The 21,666-nt window shown below is 32.8% G+C and overlaps 3 protein-coding genes across 4 annotated transcripts; 1 reads left to right on the forward strand and 2 right to left on the reverse strand.

The window, feature by feature from the left end:
* Window positions 1–359: 359 nt before the first annotated feature.
* LOC110686610 lies at window positions 360–2,134 on the reverse strand. The gene is made up of 3 exons (XM_021863210.1): window positions 1,175–2,134; window positions 895–960; window positions 360–633 (listed from the first exon to the last, which is right to left on the reverse strand). Exons 1-3 carry the CDS (start codon window positions 2,007–2,009, stop codon window positions 596–598), a joined length of 939 nt encoding a protein of 312 aa, XP_021718902.1. The 5' UTR covers window positions 2,010–2,134; the 3' UTR covers window positions 360–595.
* Window positions 2,135–3,491: 1,357 nt separating this feature from the next.
* LOC110686625 lies at window positions 3,492–10,329 on the forward strand. The gene is made up of 5 exons (XM_021863220.1): window positions 3,492–5,354; window positions 6,397–7,383; window positions 7,855–8,080; window positions 9,214–9,356; window positions 9,822–10,329. The coding sequence occupies exons 1-5, from the start codon at window positions 3,801–3,803 to the stop codon at window positions 10,086–10,088; spliced, it is 3,177 nt and encodes a 1,058-aa protein (XP_021718912.1). The 5' UTR covers window positions 3,492–3,800; the 3' UTR covers window positions 10,089–10,329.
* A 2,920-nt stretch (window positions 10,330–13,249) lies between these two features.
* LOC110686626 lies at window positions 13,250–21,451 on the reverse strand. 2 transcript variants are annotated; one of them, XM_021863223.1, is made up of 9 exons: window positions 20,989–21,451; window positions 15,300–15,633; window positions 14,976–15,009; window positions 14,655–14,879; window positions 14,421–14,510; window positions 14,248–14,313; window positions 14,074–14,165; window positions 13,903–13,950; window positions 13,250–13,701 (listed from the first exon to the last, which is right to left on the reverse strand). In XM_021863223.1, the coding sequence occupies exons 1-9, from the start codon at window positions 21,008–21,010 to the stop codon at window positions 13,584–13,586; spliced, it is 1,029 nt and encodes a 342-aa protein (XP_021718915.1). In that variant the 5' UTR covers window positions 21,011–21,451; the 3' UTR covers window positions 13,250–13,583. The 2 variants fall into 2 exon arrangements, with proteins under 2 accessions (XP_021718915.1, XP_021718913.1); XM_021863221.1 differs by lacking the exon at window positions 20,989–21,451 and having other exon boundaries at window positions 15,300–17,674.
* Window positions 21,452–21,666: the final 215 nt, after the last annotated feature.

Genomic DNA, 21,666 nt, shown 5'->3' on the forward strand with positions numbered 1-21,666 from the left:
TTACCTCCTCCATTCTTAACCAAACAAATTTGTTGAATTCCCATGATTTTGATGATGGAATTTATTTTCCACAAATTGAATTTTCATGGGAATTTACACTTCCCTAATGAACCAAACAACCCCTAAGTTAATTGCTAAATTTTTTAGGCATAGTTGATCAACTTATATGTACTTTGTACTATTTATTAAGCATGTGCATTGTCCGTGTTGTTAGCATTATACTCCCTACAAATTTGTAATATATTGTTGATATATAATTGACAATTTAACATATTTACCTAACTAATAGATGCTCATCAAATCGACCTACATCTACTACTAAGTGTGAAGAACATTACAAAAATTTGAGAAATTAATCATGACTTTACAAATTATTAAATTACACAAGTAGTTTTACAAATTATCACAAAGATAAAGAGAAATACTTTGTAGAAGTTGCATGAAAATGCTACTACATCTATCACTAAACCCTACAAAAGACAACCATTTGCAATGTTCTCAATAGCTCGTACGTATTATGGGCATTGCACATGAGCACGTTCATCGAATCATGTGTATAGCTAGAATCTGGCAACTTCAATTTGCAATAATTGTTTTAACCTTTATTCCATAAATCCATAGAAATTAGAATACCTGCATAAGTTTTGGAGATTTATTGCTGCATTAGTTAAAGTATACTCCCTACTTTCACAGTTTTTTTTTTTTTTTTTTTTTTTTTTTTTTTTTTTTTTTTTTTAAATTAGAAAAATAATACTACGTATTAGAAAACCCTGCTCGTGCGGAAAATTCAAAATACTACATATATACTTTCTTTATTAAGTAGCAGTATAAAGGGACAAGTACTTTACATTTTCTATAATGAATAAGTGGAGGAAAATATTGCAAGAAACTCACCTATTATCACTATGGCATTCCATGACAAGGCTTTCAAAGTATTGGCTTTTGATATCATTGATTCAACTGCAAAATAATACTGTATTATAAGTTGGTTATTGTCAAAATTGAACTACAATTGTCAACTATATATTAAACTTAAATTACTCAAATTGTATGTAAAATTAGATGTAACCTGGTGTACGTTTTAACTTACATTGAAAAAATAGAGTTAACTAATAAGAGTAACTATGTATTTTATAGAAATTTGATTTGTAAAATTTAAATTTGTTTAACTCACCTGATGTAGTAGAGTCACAACTTGATGTTGAATTCTGATTACCACAAAAGCACAATTCTGTAATTTCATTTCCGTTATCACCACTATACCCACACGTGCCACGAGTAGCTTCACACGTTTTGCAAAACGCGTCGTGTCCTTGGACCGAATACTTCACACGTATGCCATAAGACCACTCGTGTGGCCCATCAATTCTTAAAGGTGCCAAGCTATAAGCACTACTATACCCTTGGCAATCTAATTTGGTAAGATTTATACCTTGATTCGGCCCAAGTTCACCATAGGCCACAGCACAACATTCTGGTAGGCCTAGGCCCACTTTATTTGGGCCGAAAGATCCCCAAGCTGGACACTTATAATAGTCTTCACAGCCCAAACCCGAAACATTTCTACAAGCCAAGTGCTTAGATGGAAGTCCTTGAAAGAGTGGAGATTTAGCCGAGCAACCGATCAACAAAAAGGCATTATCCGGTGCCGGAGTCAAGAACGGGGCTCGCCACGACTCAACCACGAACCCGTTTCCTTTCGACCCAAGCACGATCGAGTTGCATGTCGACAAGTGAGGATCATGCAACGTAAGGGCTTGGAAGGTGTAATCAATGTCTAAAACTCGATATGACCCTGAAGCTACATGTAACATGAGGACATCATTGATGCAATATAGGAGATCGCGATAGCCAGGGTGACCACACCCGTATTTGAGCCCAAATGGATAGTCGATCGATATGTTACCACAATAGGATCTACATGTGTTACTATGGTTATAACTAGAACACAAAGGAAATGAAGGGATTGTTAATAATAGTGCAAAGAGTATGGACAATATATGATGCATTGTTGTTGGTTAGTATGTATGAGAGAGTTGGGTGGGAAATGCTAGATTTTGGAGATAGCTACTTACATGAAGATGATATGGAGTGAGGCTATAGAATTTTATGGATACTTTGCTTGGAGTAGTAAGCAAATGACTTTACTCTATGTGTCATAGTATGCCAAGGAATTTTGGTCTTTAATACCGGTTATCACTTCTTTTTGAGTGGAATAATAAAGGCTAAATATATATAAACAATTTGTTATTAGTAATTAAGTAGGATTTCTCGATCTCTTGAAAAAAAGCTCATTCAAAAGCAAAGTATTGTATTGTTAGTATATACTAGATATATTCTCCTGTTCTAATAAATTAGTTGACATGTTTCTTTATCATGTTTGTCAATGTATTAATTTATCTTTAAATATCTCTAATAAAATTATATATAAAAAAAGTTGATAACTTGAAAACATACATTGAGAGAAATCTAACAAGATTCCACGTATGTTTTTTCTTCCTAATATATAAATTACAAGAATTAGTTAAAGTAGAGTCTATAAATTCTGTCAAAGTCAAAGTGCATCTATAAATATCCTCCTCCTATTTCATATTATTGTTACGTCTATCATTGTTACATGATTATTAAGAAAATGTTTTGAGATATTTTCTTTGGAAGTTGTAAATATTTTGGTAAATGAGAATAATTGCCTTGGATATTTCATTTGCTCATACATGTAGGATGTAGCCATGTAGGCTATATAGTAATTGAAAATATGTAACCCAAAATAATGTACTCCGATCCACTAGGGAAATTTGTATTTTACCACCCTCAAATTTAACTACCTGTTTTTTCATTATGGGTAATGATATATATAGTCCAGGGCTATATATAAACATTAAATATATTTCCTAAAATGGAATTAAGTTGGGAATTCATGATAAAATCACGCACAGATCGGTGCAATTAATGCTAATTTATCCTTAATATTTTCTTTTTTACCTTCTTATACACAACCTTTAGAGCTATATTTATCATTTTCCTTTCATTATTTATTTAACCACCTACAAAAACGTAGAAAATTAGATTTCATTACCTCTCAACAACGATTCAATCCAAATTAGGTTAGCCGTGTCCGACTCGTGAACAACCCAACGCAACCCATTAAGTAACTAGGCTGATCCTCTTTCAAATTCCCCTAACCCAGTCTCAACCGGCTCAATTGTCATCGCTACTTGTAAATAAAGTAAATTAGTGAGTAGCCTGGGCGTTGTCCTGGGTTACTACTTTTATAATTGTGCAACTGCTAATTTATTAGAGCATCTAATAGTTTATATGTAGTATGTGTCTTCAATACTTTGTAGTATAATATTATTTATTGATGCAATGTTAAAGCATAATTAACAATTAGCCTAGATGATTATACAATAAATTTTCTTCTAAAAAGTCAAGTGTTCAAACCTTCTTATCTATGTACCAATAAACTATGATACCAAATTAGCAAGATTAAATCAATCATTAAACAAATAAATACATTCGCACCATCCTCCGGTTTTCCTTCATTATCTCACTCCTTCAAATGTCAAATCTATCGATTTGCATCCCCAGGTTATCTTTCTGTCTCAATATTTCAGGTAATACAATCAAACCCACTTTCTGATTTCAATTATTTTGCTTAACTATACATAAATTAGACTGTACAAGTAGATATACTATAAGAAATCACCAATTCCCAGATTAGTTGAAGTCAGGGTATAACTTTAATTTCTGAATTATGTACATGTTGTGTTGAATTTTGTTGAATTTCACTTGAAGATTTAATGGAGAGGGGGCTAATTAGTGAGGAAGTCACCTCTCCAGAACAGTTGGATGTTGGGTTTCAGAAATCTTATGGTGGGGAAATTGGGGATGTGTTATCTCCAGTTTCTTCACAGTATTCTTCGTGTGGAGAATCAGAGTTTGATCGATATTGTAGCGCGAATTCGGTTATGGGGACTCCTAGTGTGTGTAGTTCAATGGGGTTTTACCATGATTCTTTGGATTCTGATTTTTTGTCATTCAAGAGTTTGGAGGGTTTTAGTTTGGGTGGTGAGAGGGTTCCTAGAAAGTTTGAGGGGATTACGCGGTCATTATTATCTAGGGAATCGGGTTTAGGGGATAGTTTGAGTGATGATTTTTGCGAGTCGAAAGGGGAGGGGGGAGGATTGAGTCTTGTGATGGGTGGGGTTAAGGGGAAGATGGAAGCTTTGGATAAAGGGGGGACTTCTTTGTCAAGTTGTGGAAATATGCAAGTGTTGGGGGGTAAAGCCGAGCTGAAAGGGTCTCAGGTGTTTGATGATGAGGTTGGGAAGAAAGAAAATTTAGCTGTACTTCTGAAAAATGTGGAGAATGTACTATTACAAGGAGTTGTTGCTGCTAGAAGTGCTGCTGAGAACTTGTTGGATGATAATCATGCAGATGAAATGGAGGATGAGAGATGCAGAGAACAGGATGAGTCGTCTTCTAGGTATGATCACTCTGAGGGTGAGGATTCTATGTTTAACTATGGTTCGGATGAAGGATCTCAGCATAATGCATATTATGTGAGAAATGTAGTGGATTGTGGTGATGTTGATGCAGGATGTGGGAATTCGGTGCTTATGAACTCGTCTGTGGCTTTTGGATCTAATGATTGGGATGACTATGAGTTAGATGGACTGGAAAATACAACACAACTTTCTGATAGTTTTTGGTTGCGGCAGCAATCAAGTGAAAAAGAAACTACTTCTGAAGATTTGACTTTGATTAGGTCAATATCTAATGAAAATTTTCATTGGCATGACGAAGAAAGGAATGCAAGGGATGTTGCTACGGACCGCGATGATGTCCTGGAAGTTGATAGATCATCAGAGTGTTCTCTTAGTTGTACAACCACGAATACTCATTCCTCAAAAATTATGGAAGCAGGGGCTACAGAGGGCTCCGGGGACATTTCAAGGTGCAAACAGATTACCAGTAATGATGAACTGGATGAGTATCTTGATAATTGTTCTGTGTACAATGTATTTCAAAAGCCATGTGCTCCGTTGCATGCTGTGGCAGATACTGAATCCATGAGAGATGAGAAAGAAAGGAAGATCGTGGATATTACTTGTGATACAAAAAGTGGCCATGATGACCACCCGGTTCCACAACAATTCTTGGTTCCTCTGCCTGATGATGGTGCAGGTGAAGCTTATGTTCATGGAGAGTATAGGTTGGATGTACTTCAAGGTGCTCAAGTGGAATCTTCTGAGGGATGTGTGTCAAAATCAGCCTTGACGTGGCTTGAGAGTGAAGAGGGGAGGGCTCATGGTGACTTAAATCTAAGTGGAGGTCAGACCACAAACAGCAAGGTATGTCAATTTTGGAAGAGATACAGCTTCTTTTAGCTTAGTTTGCTTTGGCTTGACATCGTTGTTTATTTGGTTGATGCTGAGTATGTCAGTTACTCTGATTGCATTGCTGTCAGTGGTTTAATAGAATTAGTTCTTTGATAATATCTTATGGTGCATTACTTTCATGAGCAAGGGTATAGACTTCACCAAGTCAGAATGTTTCAGAATTTTTTGTATAAAACCTGACTGTACTTTTAGGTTTCAGCGATTTATTTCTTAGAAAATACACAATATGTTTGCTTTCTGTTCTTTGAATTTTCTTTCCTCAAAGATTTCCGACACTACCGTAGTAAAAACATGATGTGTTGCTATTTTGTTAATGTATATGTTAGGTTTGCATGGGAATTCCTGCTAGCACAACATTTGCAACACATAGCGCAACATTTGCAACACATCGTTGTTTTCCAATCATCTTTTAGTTATCATCGCTGCCCTAGGAATGTTGACACAAGTCAGCAATTTTTTCCAATTGATGCATATGTCAAATGCCAACCTCAAGTTGCAAAACTGCTAACAAACAGAACAGTCCTACTGTTACAAAGTTTGAAATTCAATTGCTGGTTCATATGTATACTATGATTGGCTCTGCTTAATTTGAATAATTGATATTATTTAAGTTAATGAATGACGTATGGGACGAATGGACGATATGACTGGGGAACTGGCATAGTAACATTTCTGATGGATGTAAATAAGCTATGAAGTCATAGAAACATTTCAAGTTAATGAATGGCTCATAGCTAGTTTTTCAGTCCTTTCTCCCTCTCTCTTTTTGTTTGTTTGTTTGGGATGGGGATTCGTTGGTCTCAGAGGTAATCTGATTCTTAGCTCATTAATCTCTCTCTTATGTTTCCATTCATCTAATGATCGGTGTGTTTCATCCAATGATATAAGCTTAAGTAACATTTATATTTGTCATATTATCTTACATAAAAGAGCATTTCTGCCTCGCCTCTATTGGACTACTGAAATTTAGACTTTAATTGATATTGTTTTGTAGGGAAAGGATTTGGAGATGAATGCATTTTATGATGATTTTGTACATGAAATGGAAGAGATTTTGTTAGAAACACGTGAATCTCCTGTGGGGAGGTTGAAGCAGGGGAATATTGAGTTCCAATCTGAGCACTTGTCAACTTTAAGAGATGGTGAATCCATTGCTCGTGCTTCTGGTTTTGATGATGGCAACCCTATTTTTCGTCATCCACTTAGGATTGATGGGATTGAGGTAGTGGGTGCCAAGCAGATAAAGGGAGATATTCCACTTAGTGAAAGACTGGTTGGGGTGAAGGAATACACTGTATACACAATACAGGTTTGGAGTGGCAAGGATCAATGGAAGGTTGAGCGTCGATATCGCGACTTTTATGCACTTTATATTCAGTTAAAAACATTATTTGCTGCTCGAAAATGGAATCTTCCACCTGTGTGGTTTTCTGTTAACAAAGAATCCAGAAAATTCTTTGGTAACACATCTCCAAATGTCATTGCAGAGAGAAGTACTCTTATCCAAGAATGTTTATGCTCCATTCTCCAATCCAGGTATTGTTCCAGTCCTCCAAATGCTCTGATTTGGTTTCTCTCGCCGCCAGAAGATCTTATGAATTCCTCTCGGTCAAATGATGTGACGCGGCAATCTAATGTGGGTACATATACTGAAAGAGTTCCTAGTTTAGGGAAGACCATATCACTGATAGTTAATATTCAATCCCACAAGTCCGTAAAAGAGCTTCTGGATACACAGCATTATACATGTGCTGGGTGCCATACACATTTTGGCGATGGTAAGAATCGCATGCTAGGAATTGTGCAGACCTTTGGTTGGGGTAAACCACGACTTTGTGAATATACTGGCCAGCTATTTTGTTCTTCATGTCATACAAACGAAACTGCAGTTCTGCCAGCCAGAGTTTTACATAACTGGGATTTTACTCCATACCCAGTTTCTCAGATGGCCAAGTCATTCCTGGATTCAATTGTTGACAAGGTTAGTTGAGAATTTTAATACATTTCAACCGTATCAATCTTGCCTGGAGCTTCATTAAATACTCTGGGTAATGGGTGTTTCTAACAACTAATTTTATTTGTCCAAATTTTGATCTATAAAATTATGGATTAAGAATGGGCTCTAGCATTTTTTATTATTATTGGCTGTATCAAGCTTATAGTCTCTTTACTGGTGGTGCTTTATGTAGCCTATTCTACAGCAGTATATTGCCTGCATTAATTCTCTCCTCACACTGTTTGCTATTTTTCATTTTATCTGCGTATAAAATTGTAAACTTCCTTACTTGTTGATAGAGAATTTGAAATTAATTCTCAGATCTCAGACATATGTCTGTATTTGTTGTTGCCATTGCTTGGGTATCTGCTTCCAGGTTGTGGTTGACAGTTATCCAACTTATGTATATTTATATTGGGATTTGGGCTTGATGATTTTTTTTTCTTCATTTGGCAGCCTATGCTGTGTGTGAGTGCAGCAAACCCTTTACTCTTTTCTCGTGTCCCTGCACTGCTCCATGTTGTGGGTATTAGGAGGAAAATTGGGGCAATGCTTCCATACATTCATTGCACTTTTCGTAGATCTATCTATAGAAGACTTGGATACCGGAAATATCTTCTTGAAAGTAATGACTTTTTTGCACTTAGGGATCTTGATGATCTCTCAAAAGGAGCATTTGCAGGTATAACCACCTTCTCCCCCTTCCCCACCCAAAAAATAAAAAACCCAAGAAATGGGTACTATTGCAAAATGTATAATGTTATACTGTGATATTTGAACTGTTATTTGCATTTATCATAATACGTGGATTGCATGAGGCCATGGGCATTCCAAGCAACATCCTTGTTCTGCATCCTTCTATGTGAATTTTTTTGTTTAGGTCTCAGTGTCTCACCCTTTTCTGGATTCTCGTTATCTGGAGTTTTTGAATGATTACTCTGCATCTGACTGATAAGATGAATGTAAGGCATAAATGTGAGGATTGGTATTATTTGACAAAGAAATTAATTTGAAAATAAAGATTGGTTTGGTCGAAAGCTTTATCATATTCATATTAACCATCTTTAAGTGTGTATTTCACTTGGGATTTTAGGAAACATGAATTGCTCTCTTTGGAAGTTTGGAATGTACTTTTGGGAGTTTTGGGAAAATGTGAAATTTCTAGCATTGTAATATTTATGTTTTCTCTAATCACGACTTGGGTATAATCGCACCTCTGCCTGATTAAGAAACAAGAATTTGAAATTTTGATTTCAGTTCTTTGGTGATATATTAATCTCCCAAGACTCTCCATCTCACATGAGTCAAATTCTGTGTGTCTTGTGCATGTTATTAGTCATGCCTTTTTTTATTGGTTCATGCTCTTTTGAGTTTGTATCATCATTTTACTTCGTATAATTTTGGGCTTGATCTTACATTGTGACTTGCGAGGCTCTGATTAAGCTACACATTCTGAAGATAAATACTAGTACTACTAAGCTTGTGTTATTTCCTACTTATGGGCCAGAGCTGTGTGTGTGCGTGCGCGCGCGTACGCACGTGCATGGTGTGGTGTGGTGTCCTTTTTTTGTTAAAAAAAACTTGATAATACAATATTACACTTGCTTACACGGCTAGATGCAGTTTATCAGTAAATAACTGAAGTCTGAAGAGTTGACCTGCTGGATGATTCTGATTTTAAAAATTCTATTTCTTCTATCCCCCCCCCCCCCTCTTTGTATAGTTCAATTTTGCTGAGAGTGACTTGTGATAGAAAGTCTATTATCCTCCCTGCATAACTAAGCTGAGCTGATATTTGACTTTGCACTTATGTAGCACTCCCGGCGATTCTAGAAGCTGTGTCGAAGAAAATCCAGGAGCACATCACAGAGTTATGCCTTGAGTGCTGCGACCTTGGTGTTTCTTGTGGTGCTCGACAAGTTTGTGATAACCCATCCTCTCTTATCTTTCCTTTTCAGGTATAAATGTTTGTCACGCTTTTATTATCTCAAGCACTCAACAACTTATCTCCACACCTGAAATCTCGCTCTTGTCAAGAATAAAGGGGATATAAAAGTTGAGGGAAAACTAAGAGAGGAACTTATCAGCTGATATTTCTTTTGATCTTTTAACTTTCAAGTATACTTCAATCTTTTTACCAAAAAAAAAGTATATACTTCAATCTGAATATTGGTTTTCGACATCAGCAAATGGCTTAGGATTTAGGAACAGTTATTTAGGATTTGAATGAAAGTATGCTGAGATCTAGCAATGCAAAAATGTAAGAGAGCTGTCAATAGATTTGTGTCTTTGACTAGTCTAATTGATATCACAAAAGTGAAATTACTATTTACTATTATTATTCTTATTGAGTGTATTCCGTATTCTTTTTAGGATAACACGATTTCTTACTGTTGCTAGTCATTCTGTAAATTATATTTCAGGAGGAGGAAATTCAGAGATGCGAGTCTTGCAAATCAGTCTTTCATAAGCATTGCCTCAACAAACTCCAGGAGTGCCCATGTGGAGCAGTCCTCAAACTGCTAGCGAACGATGGCAGTGCTTCAGGATTTTCGTCATCATTGGTGAAGAAATCTGATCCAAAATCCGGACTCCTTTCACGTATGTTCTCAATTTCGAGACAAGAAAAGGGACTTAAGGATAATGATAATGTGATCTTGATGGGATCATTGCCGAACACCTCACTTTGATCCCTTGTAAGCTGCTACTGTAACATATTACCATCTTTGTATAACTGTATCTGTTATTCACTAATTTGTAATGTAAAGCTGAAGATGACATCATAAAATTTTGGCCATTCTTTTGTATAGAAATTGTGGTTTTAATAAGTAGAAATATGTAAAGGAAAGAGAAGTTGAAGCTATATATTATTGTAATATTAATACTGATATTGTCAATCTCATTCCTTAGTGTGATTTTTACCGTAAAGTATGAATAATTTCTTCTTTTTATTTTGGCTGTGTTGAATAGTCAGTGTTGGATCCTCTATAACCTTGGTACTTAAGTAAAAGGTTGAAGATTGGATCCTCAACTATTTTAACTTGAATCAAACCACGAGTAATTATTCTATATTTTCACCAATTTGATCCATGAAAACGCCTAAGAGTCTCACTTATTTGTAATTTGAAAGTTCTTGGGACTTTATTCGGACAAAAATAATGTATACTTCGTACTGCCTTGTTTAAGGGAGTAACATTTAGAATATGGTGTACGTCACTTAAACGTCTTTGAAGAGTAACTAAGGGCTTGTTTGGCATCATTTTTTGTTTTCAGTATTTTATTTTTTTTTAAATAAAAAATCAAAAACAGGAAATAAGAAAAAGGTATTTCCACTTTTTGTTGTCAGTTTTCAAAATTATCATAATTTTAATAAATTTGACTAATTTTTAATTTATTATATGACATATATCATATGATTTTGAAAAAAAAAAAAAAAAAAAAAAACCAAAAAACAGAAAACCCAAACGATGCCAAAAGAAACTTTTCACTATTTGCATATAGTGTGAATGCTTCTTAAGTACTCGTAGTTGTATCAACATTGGGAAAGAAAAATGAAAAACGAAGAAGAAAGAGCGTAGCCACCTTTGACATCATGTCAAGAACTTTTACACTGCACAGCTATAGACTTAGTGTTGCACAATCAAATGATAATGCTCCACTCAACTGGTGAAAGGGAAGCACATTAGAGTAATGCCTTGGAGAATCAAATTTAAATGCGATAAGAGGGGAATACACAACATACCATAAAATATTTGGTATAATCATACTACGGAGTACTACTACTTAGGCGTTGTTCTCTTCATTTGAAATGAGGTGTTTCGATTATTATTTTTCGAAAGACAGATTATATTTGATTTTTCTAATTTGGTCTATTCTAATATAATTGTCTGATTTGATTAAACATAACCTTAGTTAATACTCGTACAATATTATTAAACCCAATTACAGAGTCACATTTTATAAAATTGAAATTATTGAAAGGGGTATTGCTTCTTTATGTTTAAGAGCTTATTCGATCCTTAGTATTTGATATCTCATAATAGAGTGTACAATGTTTTGAGGTGGAAGGAGTACTTACTAATAGATCAAGTAAAATAACAAAATATGTGTAGTAAAGAACTCACAACCTTTGTTCACACCTCATTGCTATTTACAACTCTTGATTACACTAGAATCTAGAGTATTACTCAAATATCAAATTGTTATGGTTTGTCACAATGTATACTTACAATATATTTTTTTTTTATTTAATAATCTTTACTTGTCAGTTATCATATATATTACGGAGTAATGATTATAGCTATGAATAAAAAAATATAAAATCAAAGTCGTGCAACTATTTTAAAATTGAGAAAGTTTTTAGTGCGCTCGTTCATTCCATGAATGATATGTATGAATGTATCACATTCTAAAACCCTTCAAACATGTCATGATTCCTTCCCAAATATAGCCATAATCCTTCATGTACATTGTGCATTGCACAAAAAAAAAAAAAAAAAAAAAAAAAAAAAAAAAAAAAAAAAAAGCTGTCGGTGATAACTATTTCACAGTATAGTAACATGATATTTTAAGCTTCTTTATTTTTTCTTTTCTCCTCCATCAACACAACTTTATAAAGCTCAAAACTCTCCAATCATCTTTGACCTATCTTTATTTCCACCACTATATTAATACATGTAAAGCAGAAATTACAGACAATCATATGGCCCATTTACCATCACTTTGGTTGACTCTCCAATCACTACTCACTAAAACTTACTCTATCCATATTTATTATTTAAATTCTAAATGATTTACCATAAAACATAATTTCCCATATTTGTTAGAAACTGGAATCAAGTAGGTGTGAAACTAAAAATCCGAACTTGACTTTGACATTAATATTGTTGTGCTTCAGCTCTAAATATATAAGCTCATTAGATAATGTAATATTTTATACGAAGTATATTTTTTTTAACCATCATTTTAGTATATTTTCAATAACATAGTAAATATAATGTAGCATCTAATTATAATCATTTTTTTTTATAAAAGGATGATGTACATGTATTTATTTATTTATTTACTTTTTTTTATATTTATAGAGTAACAAACTCTATTTTTACAAAATAAAAAGTGAGCTAAGTCATGTTAAAAAGTTATAACAAAAGATATAAAAGAAATATAAAAAAATTGCTTAGTAAAATTTCAACTAAACGTTTCATGTTTCAATTTTACGCAGTCATCACTCGATAAAATGAAAATTATCTTTAAAAAGTAAAGATGTACCAAGATTTTATATTAGGAGTAATTTTATCTAGGAAATTTGGTTGGGCTTTACTCCTTTTAGCATGCCAAATATACCTTTTCACCCACCACCCACCTGATCCTGATCATCCTGATGTTTTGACGATATCTTCCTGGCTTTCAGTTGTACAAAATTTGAAATGATGAGAATCTTATTTTGTTATTTTTAGTTGGAGACATGATTATTTGAATGCCTAACTTCACCTTACTTACCCCCTTTAACCTTTCTATTTACAGGATTTAACAGTTACAGAATCTGATTCCACTTTATTTGATCCACTTTTATTAAAAATACATCTAGGCTTACAAGTTCCAATAATCTCATATTCCCATGCCTAAAGTTTCGACCATTTATAAAATATAGTTACAAAATTTAACGCGTTAAATATAAAAAAAATGAAGTAATATTTTTCCAAAACAGTGACATACATTGCAAATTAGGAATGAGGAAGAATGATTTTGAACATGTAACACATCGTACACAGACTTTCACTTTTACGTCTCACAAATTAGAACATGTAAAAATGTGAAAATATAACACGATACATATAAGTTATGTGACGAATTTGAGAATATGAGTATATATACTTGTAAAATCATCATTTTTGTATATGCAATTTTTTTATACAAAACCTATATAATATGGTAACTACAATTGTTCCATCCACTATATGTGAATGTTTACTTGATCACAAACTACCACATTTCTAAAAACAAAACTTGCCAACATTTTATCTAGTATATGTATATTTCCTGATCTGTATACTTAGCTCTGAATTTCTACCTCTCTTAAATAATCGAAACGAACGAAAATTAATGCTGTTCTTTAAAATCTGTTCAAAATCATGAAATCTTTTTTGGTTTAGGCTTCAATTTCCGACAAACTTTCTTTGTCTTTATCACCTAGAGCATTGGTAGGACATAGGAAAATGTTTTGACAAGAGATTATGCTTGAGCTTTGTTATCAAGAAGAAGATGCCATAACATGGGAAATGCATTATTGCCACTGAAGAATACCTGCATTGCACAATTTGAGCTAATTAGATTCTTATAATGCCATCCAAATTGCGGCTTTCACTAATTTTGCTTGCGGGCATTCTAAAATAGTATACGCGAATTTTCTCATGAGGCATGATGGAGGGAGTGTAATATTTCAACTGACAAACAACTATAACATTATTGAAATCATTTAGGGGTAAAAGAACAAGAAATTCTTACCATAATGGGGCGAATGAGGACGACAAGTCCAAAAATGGATATGGCCACCTGTTTTTATGATATGAGTGAAAACGAACCCGTTAGAGAATGAGACACAAAGGAAGGAAACCCGAAAATTATTGCTTCATGAAGAAGCATAGAAGCATAATACAACAAAGGAGTATGGCTTACCAAATAGATATACAAGCATGAAGGACCCATTGGAAAATGACAAAGAATGATGTCCAAAGGATGAAATATGCAATTCGAAACCAAGGAAACCTCTGAGATCGAAAATAACACGAATAAGTAATCGAATATGTTGCTCATTTTCGTTAGATAGTGAGGTTCGAATGATCAACTTACCAAGCAATTCAACGCGGTATCACCAAGCAGGAAAACAAGGTTGATTGTGTGCATATTAATAATGAACTGCCCATCACAACAAGATTAGGAAAATAATGTCACATTCTTATCATATCAATTGAAATATTGAATTTAATCTATGCAAAGTTTTAAGCTAGAGATTAGTAGCTTACAAAATTGAGATCATAATTTTTGGTTGCTAGGAATGGAACAATTATGAACCAAAATACACAATCTGTGAGTATCACTGCTCCTGCATTCATCTGCATTAAAAAAGCATACCATAAATATTTGTTACTTCATTCATACAAATAAAATTAGCATAACATAAAATGCCCTGCATCAGAAACAGAGCAATAAACATAACATTATACACCAAGTTCTTATACTTTCATCATTCATTTTACCTGAAATATAACCTGAAAGACATAGCCCCAGAAACCGGCAGTAGCGCGAGGCCGATGAAGAATTTGTTGGGTGCTAAAACTGGCTTTAATTGCATTCGGAGTTCCACCATTCATAGGGACTAAATAAACACCTCTTTCTGCATCAATCCCTTCACTATGAACTCTATCACCACTAATTTTTTGGTGGTAATCATAGCAGCCATACATGGATAACACCGATCCTAACTACAATCAACAACAAAATTAAAGCTAATTAGCAAAATAATCCAATTTGAATTAATCAAATGAGAAATAAGAATGTAATTTTAGATAACAACCTACCGCAAAATATATGGTAACAAGTGTAAAAGTCCACCTATCAATCATTTAAAGAAAAATAATAAAAAGAACCCATTAGCATCATCATCATCATCATATAATTAATTAAACACACTTAAGATCACCCATTTAACATCGTAATTTGATTAAAAACCCACTAATCATATGCTCAAAGTTGCATGGATTCCATTATACACCCCAATATACATTCATGATTTACTATCGCAATTTAATCAAAAACCCCATTTGTTAGGTACACTCGGGTTTTATAATAGAACTACTCGAGGCGAGGTAACTTAGAATTAAAACCCAAGATAGTAAACTTACTGAGTGTAATAGTAGAAAATGGAGCCACCGTCAACAATGACATTGACAATGAGGAGAATTAAGAGCACAAAGAAAGCACAAACTCTGAAAGCTAAGAGCCAACCAGGGTGCATTCCTTTAAGACAAGGCATCCAAACTTCATCTGCATATAAAATTCCTGGCTTTTCTTTTGAAATTTCTTCTTCATCCAAATTTGGTTTAGAAGATTTTCTTGGGCCCTCATGTTTTGATATTAGAAATGAGGCAAAAATCATGGAGATTAATACCAAAATTACACATAGCAAAACCCTCCAATTTAGCCAGTATTTTGAAGTTGATGTATCACCTGTCATCACTGGTTGCCAAGTTGCTCTTAGTGTTCCTGACAATAAACCCATTTTTCTACTACTAATTTTATGTCTTCTACTTGAATTTTACCCAAATTTTTTTGTGATTTTATAGGGGGGTTTTTGGTACTCTTTTTATGATTTTTTTATTTTTTGAAGAAATAAAATTGGTGGGTGTTGAAATAACCAAGGAAATTTTGGGTTTTTTTGATAGCTTACAAGTGAAAGAAATGATTTTTATAGTTTCATTGATTGTGGAGAAATTGGCAAAACCCAGAAAAGATTCAGAACAAAAATTGATAAAAATGAATTTGTTAGAAAAATTGAAACAAAATCCAAGAACAGAGGAGACTACAAAAGCAGGGGATTGAAAATGGGGGGTCTTTCAATGCCATGAATTTGGAAAGAAGATATTATTAGAGACAAACATTCAACACTTCCCACACTTAACCATGAATGAAGAAAACAAAGCTCTTGAAAAACCAAAAAAAAAATATCACAAAAAAAATTAACCCCACAAAATCTAGAGAAAAAGCTCAAATTGGGAAATCTAGAACAATGATGAAACTTGACTAGAAAGTTGGTGTTTTTTGGGGGTGTTAAGCAATTTTATGGGTTATATATGACTAATAAACCAAAACCAACATTGGTTTAATTGTGAAAATTGAGCAAAGATTCCAAACTTTTAAGAGGGAAATATTATTTTTAATTTTATTTTTTTTTTGTAATTTTTTTGTGCAAAAAGTTTTAGGATTTACAAAATAGGTGTTTTTTTTGGAAATAATATTGTTTTTGTGTAATATGAAGAAGAAAGGATTAGAATTAGAGAAGAAAAAAGGTCTAAATTGTAAGCAAAGGAAAAGCTAGATACTTGCATGGGATGGAAAGCAAGGCAAAGGTGGTCATGTGTAATGTGTGGAATGGAGATGCTTTGCTTCTTCTTCTTCTTCTTTTGTTTTTGGTTAAAATACAAAAATGAAGACAAGATTTTAACAAGGGGAATATAAAGGAGGGAATATTGTATAGGAAGATGATGTGCTAAGCGCTAGTAATATGCTTAATGAACAAGCTTTTTCCTTTCTATTGTTTGCTACGAGTATATTACTCGAAAAAGGTCGATAATAAATTAATACGAAGTAAGCATATTACCGTTAATTTACGAGACAATAGGCATTTTATTATTGACTTTAAAAATATTGTAAGTTTGAATACGAATATTATTACTTAAATTTATTTTATAGAAGTAATATCAAGACATGGTATATACTTAATACGTAGTTAGTGTAACATTAGTAAAACTAGTCTATAATTTAACCTTTTAGTAAGAAGATTGTAACACATTGTGATTATCCTAAACTTAAATCTTTAGTTAGTATTTTCATATTTTGTTTAAATTTAAACAAAGTTTACAAAACTAAACTATTCTACTCGTAGCTCATAAGATGTTGCCATGTTGGATTGTTGGAGGGAGGTGCCAATTCATATGCTTGGACCACAAGCTTCTTCCTTTTCAATAAAAATAATTTTTTTAATATTAATAGTAAAAATTAAAAATTAAACACATTAACAGTCTCTTGTCGCAATCTCCATAAGTCCATGCAGATTAAATAAAGTACTACTCTTCAACATATGAACGTCTTGTCACCTTTTCCTTTCTTAAGATGACCAGCCTTAGAAAACTGAGCAAAATTTTGGGTGGGAGGACAAATATTCTGTTTTCAATTTGGATTTTGTGCTACTAATAAGCCTTTTAAGATGCTTCTTTTTTACCTCAATAGTAAATAAATTACTCTCTACTAAAATTATATTTGTACAAAGTAGGAAAAATAAAATATTAAGTACTTTGGGTAATCTTCATATATAGATTGCATGTGAAAAGTTAAAATTGAAAATATAAAACGTTATTTATAGATTGCATGTAGAAAGTAAAAATTAAAAATATAAAACATTATTTATTACTCGTGATTAACAATCCTAAGAATAACATACCGAGTATATCTTTAATCAAAATTATACGACTAATAATTAAAATAAATAATAAGCTCATATCACCCAAAAAAATAAAAAATTTAGGCAAAATTCATAAAATTGAGCAAAAATCATGAAATTGTAGTGGTCAAATGTTATGCTGAGATAGCTTTAAATGTATCTGATCAATCAAATATAAGTAGTTAAATAATTATGGAAAAATGTGTAATGAGTACAACTTTTAAAGCATAAATATCATGCATGCATGACATTTTATTGGGATTCTGGATTATACATGCATGAGATTCTTTCTATGTTTTGGATCCAAAGGTGAGGATTGGGCTGTCATCTACAAAAGGTCACAGCTTTCATAATTTTATTTTTTTTTATTATTTTTTGTTTTGTGCATACTACATGCATTATATTGACATGTGAATATGTGATGAAGTAGGGTAGTTTTGTAAGGAGACAGTGTAAGAGAAATATGGTACAAAAAAGGTCAAAAGCATCGCTGCCAATTACTGCTTCACGCAAGGCATACAACTATTGCCTTGTGTAAGTACTACGAATATAACCTATAGTCCTATACACATCTTATTATAAACATCTCTTTCATTTTATTTTGTAAGTTTGTTTCTTTGTGCCTAAGGAGATGAGGGAAATTTTTATGTAAAATTATCATGTCAGTTCTTAACTAATAATACTTGTAAGTTCAAAAAATAGTTCTGTAAAATTATCATGACAGATTGCATGCATCTCCAATTTTTGTTTACGATTACATAAATAATGTAAATTTAACCATAACATTATTCAATTCATATGCTAGCTAGATGAACAAAACGTGAGGAGAAATGCATGCAACTCATAGAAGTTCATACTAGCTGGTTAGTAATTCCCATGCAAGAAATACGTAATGTGGCACCATAAAGTCGGTGATTATTGACTTGAAGACGACCTCATTTATTATTTATATTTATATGGAGTTTGTCACTTTCTTAACACGCTTAAGTTTATTGGTTGGCTTCTCTTAGACGCCATAACTAGGCCCCATAACATAACCTAGCCGTATTATATTACAAGCTACTGCTAAAAATAGAATATATGTACGTAAATATGAATGAAAATGAGCCATATAAATTGGCCATTTTATGGCCTTACTTAGTTAGATTATTAGTTAGGGTGGTAACAGAGATATACAACCATAATCTCAACGAATACTGCAGATTTCATATTTGCATGGTAGGTCCACTATATTTTTTTTGGTATCTTTGTTGTTACTATTACGTGTATATCGAATAATTAATAATATGAGTTGGGTTGGATAAAGTTAAATATTGTGAAACACTTCTAATACTGTCAAAGTTAAAATAAGAACTTAAGAAGTGATTCGAATAAAACGAACTTTATTTTACATCTGTAAATTTGTGAGACACTATTGTACTGTATGAATCAATATGGGTCGGACTTGATTTTTTTTTTTTTTTAAGGTAAGATGAAGGACCTCACTAAAACAGCACCTCTTACGTATTAAGTTAGCTCAGCTCCGCAGGTCAAATTTGAGAGTAGAGGGGGGAGGTAAGGGAATCCCCCTACTCCCAAGCAATTGTAATTGGTGGGGCTCGAACTCAATCGTGAGCTTAAAGTCACAAGGTAAGTTCAATCCCCACCAAGCTTTGCTTGGTTATATGAGTTGGACTTGATAGTTAACAACTTAGTACTCCGTATTATGTACATATGAAAGGGTAATTTAAATGGAGTGCTTTTGAATAATACGTTGTCTGTGACTCATTAAACAATTGTATTTTTGGTTATAATATTGTAAGGGGGTAGATTCAAGTTTCTCTCTGAGATAAATTTATGAATGTATCTCCTCTCACACCTTAATCAATTTCTTTTATTTTTTAAATGACAAAAGTAAATAATAAAGTAACACAGATTTCAATGCATAAAATTGTGAGAGGAGATAAACTGGAATGTTAATATTTAAGATCAACTGAGACTCCCTCTTTTATTTTTTAAATGACAAAAGTAAAATAATAAAGTGACACAGAATTCAATGCATATAATTGTGAGAGGAGATAAACTGGAATGTTAATCTCTGATATCAATTGGGACTCCCTCTATTATAAAAGGATAAGCAAAAATTCTCAATAAAAGTAGCAACTAAAAAATGTATATAGCAAGTCGTAGAGATTTTCAAAAAAGCTAAAGGATTTTTCTCAAAATTAAACTTTTATGCATTGTACAAATACAAAGAACTACGTATAATAAAGCTAAGCTAGAGAACGCGCGTCATAAAAGCTCTCTTAAGCCAAAAAAAAAAGTAGAGGCTCAATTTGCCTTCATAATTCTCTACATTTTTTTTTTTGCTGTTCCTTAATTATAGACACATTTAAAGGGGTTGAAATTAACTTATTTCTCATGAAAGATTCATTATCAAATAATTATCAAATGTATCAACTTATTTTACTCTTTTAATGTCCACGCTTGTGAAACTTGTACGTTTTAATTTTCTACTTTAAACCCTAGCTAGTGATCGTTACTCTGTTTAAGTCAATTTAAATAGTATTCTCATTTGATTGGAGCGAGGTATTATATTATAAGTTTGAGGTTTTAGTAATACAATAGAACTATTAATTGCAACTTACGTGTTAATACTTGACAGTTTATTATATACTCGTATTGTTTATATATCATTGTCTATATGATTATGGAGTAGAATTTTTTAAATATGGAGGTTTTAGCATAATACAATCGACCAATCGTGCATATTGCAATTTACATGATGTTCATATGAATTATCATCCATTTTGTTTAAATTACTCGCATCACTCTCATTTAGTGGAGGTTATTTAAAGACGGAGGTTTAATCTACATGATGTATTATTTTCACGTACAAGCAAGTTTGAGTTATGGATTTTCTTTACTAATTCGAGTTAAAGCTATCATTAGAGAAGTAATATTAGAACATTTAAAAGTTTAATCAAGGGGGAAATATAGTTGTCTGATGAGAGAAATTATGTGATCATACTCCACAAGTCCACAGTCCACAGGACCAGTGGACCACAGCTAGAACATAGAATATAGAGTTACATGCAAGATGGTTGGGCTAAATAGAAGCTAGCTTGACAGGTTCAGGCCCAATTGATTAGTTTTGGGCCCAAATCAAGACAGCTAGGATGGGCCTCTGTCAAAGTGATAGCCCAACTTAACCTTTTTGACGAATTAGTTAACTTACTAAATTGTACCTTGGTTTAACTAGGAATCTAGGATCTATTCATTGTCATATAGCTCACATAAGACACTAAAAAAAATTATGATAACAAAATGAAACAATATATAGATAGAGAAATTTATGCAATACGGTGATAGAAAAAGGAACCATAAAATTATACCGTTGTAAACATATCCAGCCATTGAATAACAATCGAGCAACGTTCAAAACGATTGGTTTAATTAGCCCACGCACAGGAGATCCCAAGTATGTCAACAAGAGAAATAAAAGTAGCGCGAGGTTTTTTTTTTTTTTTTCGAATGGCATGCAAATAAAATGAAAAAGGGTAAAGGATTTTATGTATGTAAAAAAGACATGGAGTTGGAATGAAGTGAAGTTAGAATTGAAGAAAAATGGGATGTTTTTAAGGTAAAAAAAAAGAGCCAAACATTGAACATGCATGCTAAGTGACAAGTTTGTAACTAATTTTATGTCGTTAAATGATTTAGACAGGTATAAATTGTGTTGGGAATACTTTCCTAGACGCTAAAGGAGGAAAATTTTAGCACGAACTTATTTTTGAGACGCAAGCAAAAATTATTTTAAAGTACAATAGAGAGATTATAAAACTTATACTACGGAGTATATGGAGTTGTAGGTTTTTTTTTTTTTTTTTTTCATATATACCGATTATATGCTTTCATTTAACTATTTAAGTATAGGAATTTTATATACGACTTATTTATTATTATTATTATTATTATTATTATTATTAAGGGTAGTCGAATACTATTTGTTTGGCTCAATTGTTGGCATAAACTATGTGAGAGTTAAATTCGTAACAATCTTTAGTTGTCAC

The sequence above is a fragment of the Chenopodium quinoa genome, unplaced genomic scaffold (genome assembly GCF_001683475.1).
Source record: "Chenopodium quinoa cultivar QQ74 unplaced genomic scaffold, ASM168347v1, whole genome shotgun sequence".
NCBI lineage: Eukaryota > Viridiplantae > Streptophyta > Magnoliopsida > Caryophyllales > Amaranthaceae > Chenopodium > Chenopodium quinoa.

Bases quoted from the DNA above. Each gene is read 5' to 3' on its own strand.
- LOC110686610 (XM_021863210.1), bottom strand. From the start codon at position 2,009: ATGCATCATATATTGTCCATACTCTTTGCACTATTATTAACAATCCCT. The intron at 961-1,174 runs GTGAGTTAAACA...ATTATTTTGCAG, and splicing joins TTGTGACTCTACTACATCAG to TTGAATCAATGATATCAAAA. The intron at 634-894 runs GTGAGTTTCTTG...AAACTTATGCAG, and splicing joins GAATGCCATAGTGATAATAG to GTATTCTAATTTCTATGGAT.
- LOC110686625 (XM_021863220.1), top strand. From the start codon at position 3,801: ATGGAGAGGGGGCTAATTAGTGAGGAAGTCACCTCTCCAGAACAGTTG. The intron at 5,355-6,396 runs GTATGTCAATTT...ATTGTTTTGTAG, and splicing joins GTCAGACCACAAACAGCAAG to GGAAAGGATTTGGAGATGAA. The intron at 7,384-7,854 runs GTTAGTTGAGAA...TTCATTTGGCAG, and splicing joins TGGATTCAATTGTTGACAAG to CCTATGCTGTGTGTGAGTGC.
- LOC110686626 (XM_021863221.1), bottom strand. From the start codon at position 15,676: ATGGGTTTATTGTCAGGAACACTAAGAGCAACTTGGCAACCAGTGATG. The intron at 14,880-14,975 runs GTAGGTTGTTAT...TGTTGATTGTAG, and splicing joins TTGTTACCATATATTTTGCG to TTAGGATCGGTGTTATCCAT. The intron at 14,314-14,420 runs GTAAGCTACTAA...TGTGATGGGCAG, and splicing joins AAAATTATGATCTCAATTTT to TTCATTATTAATATGCACAC.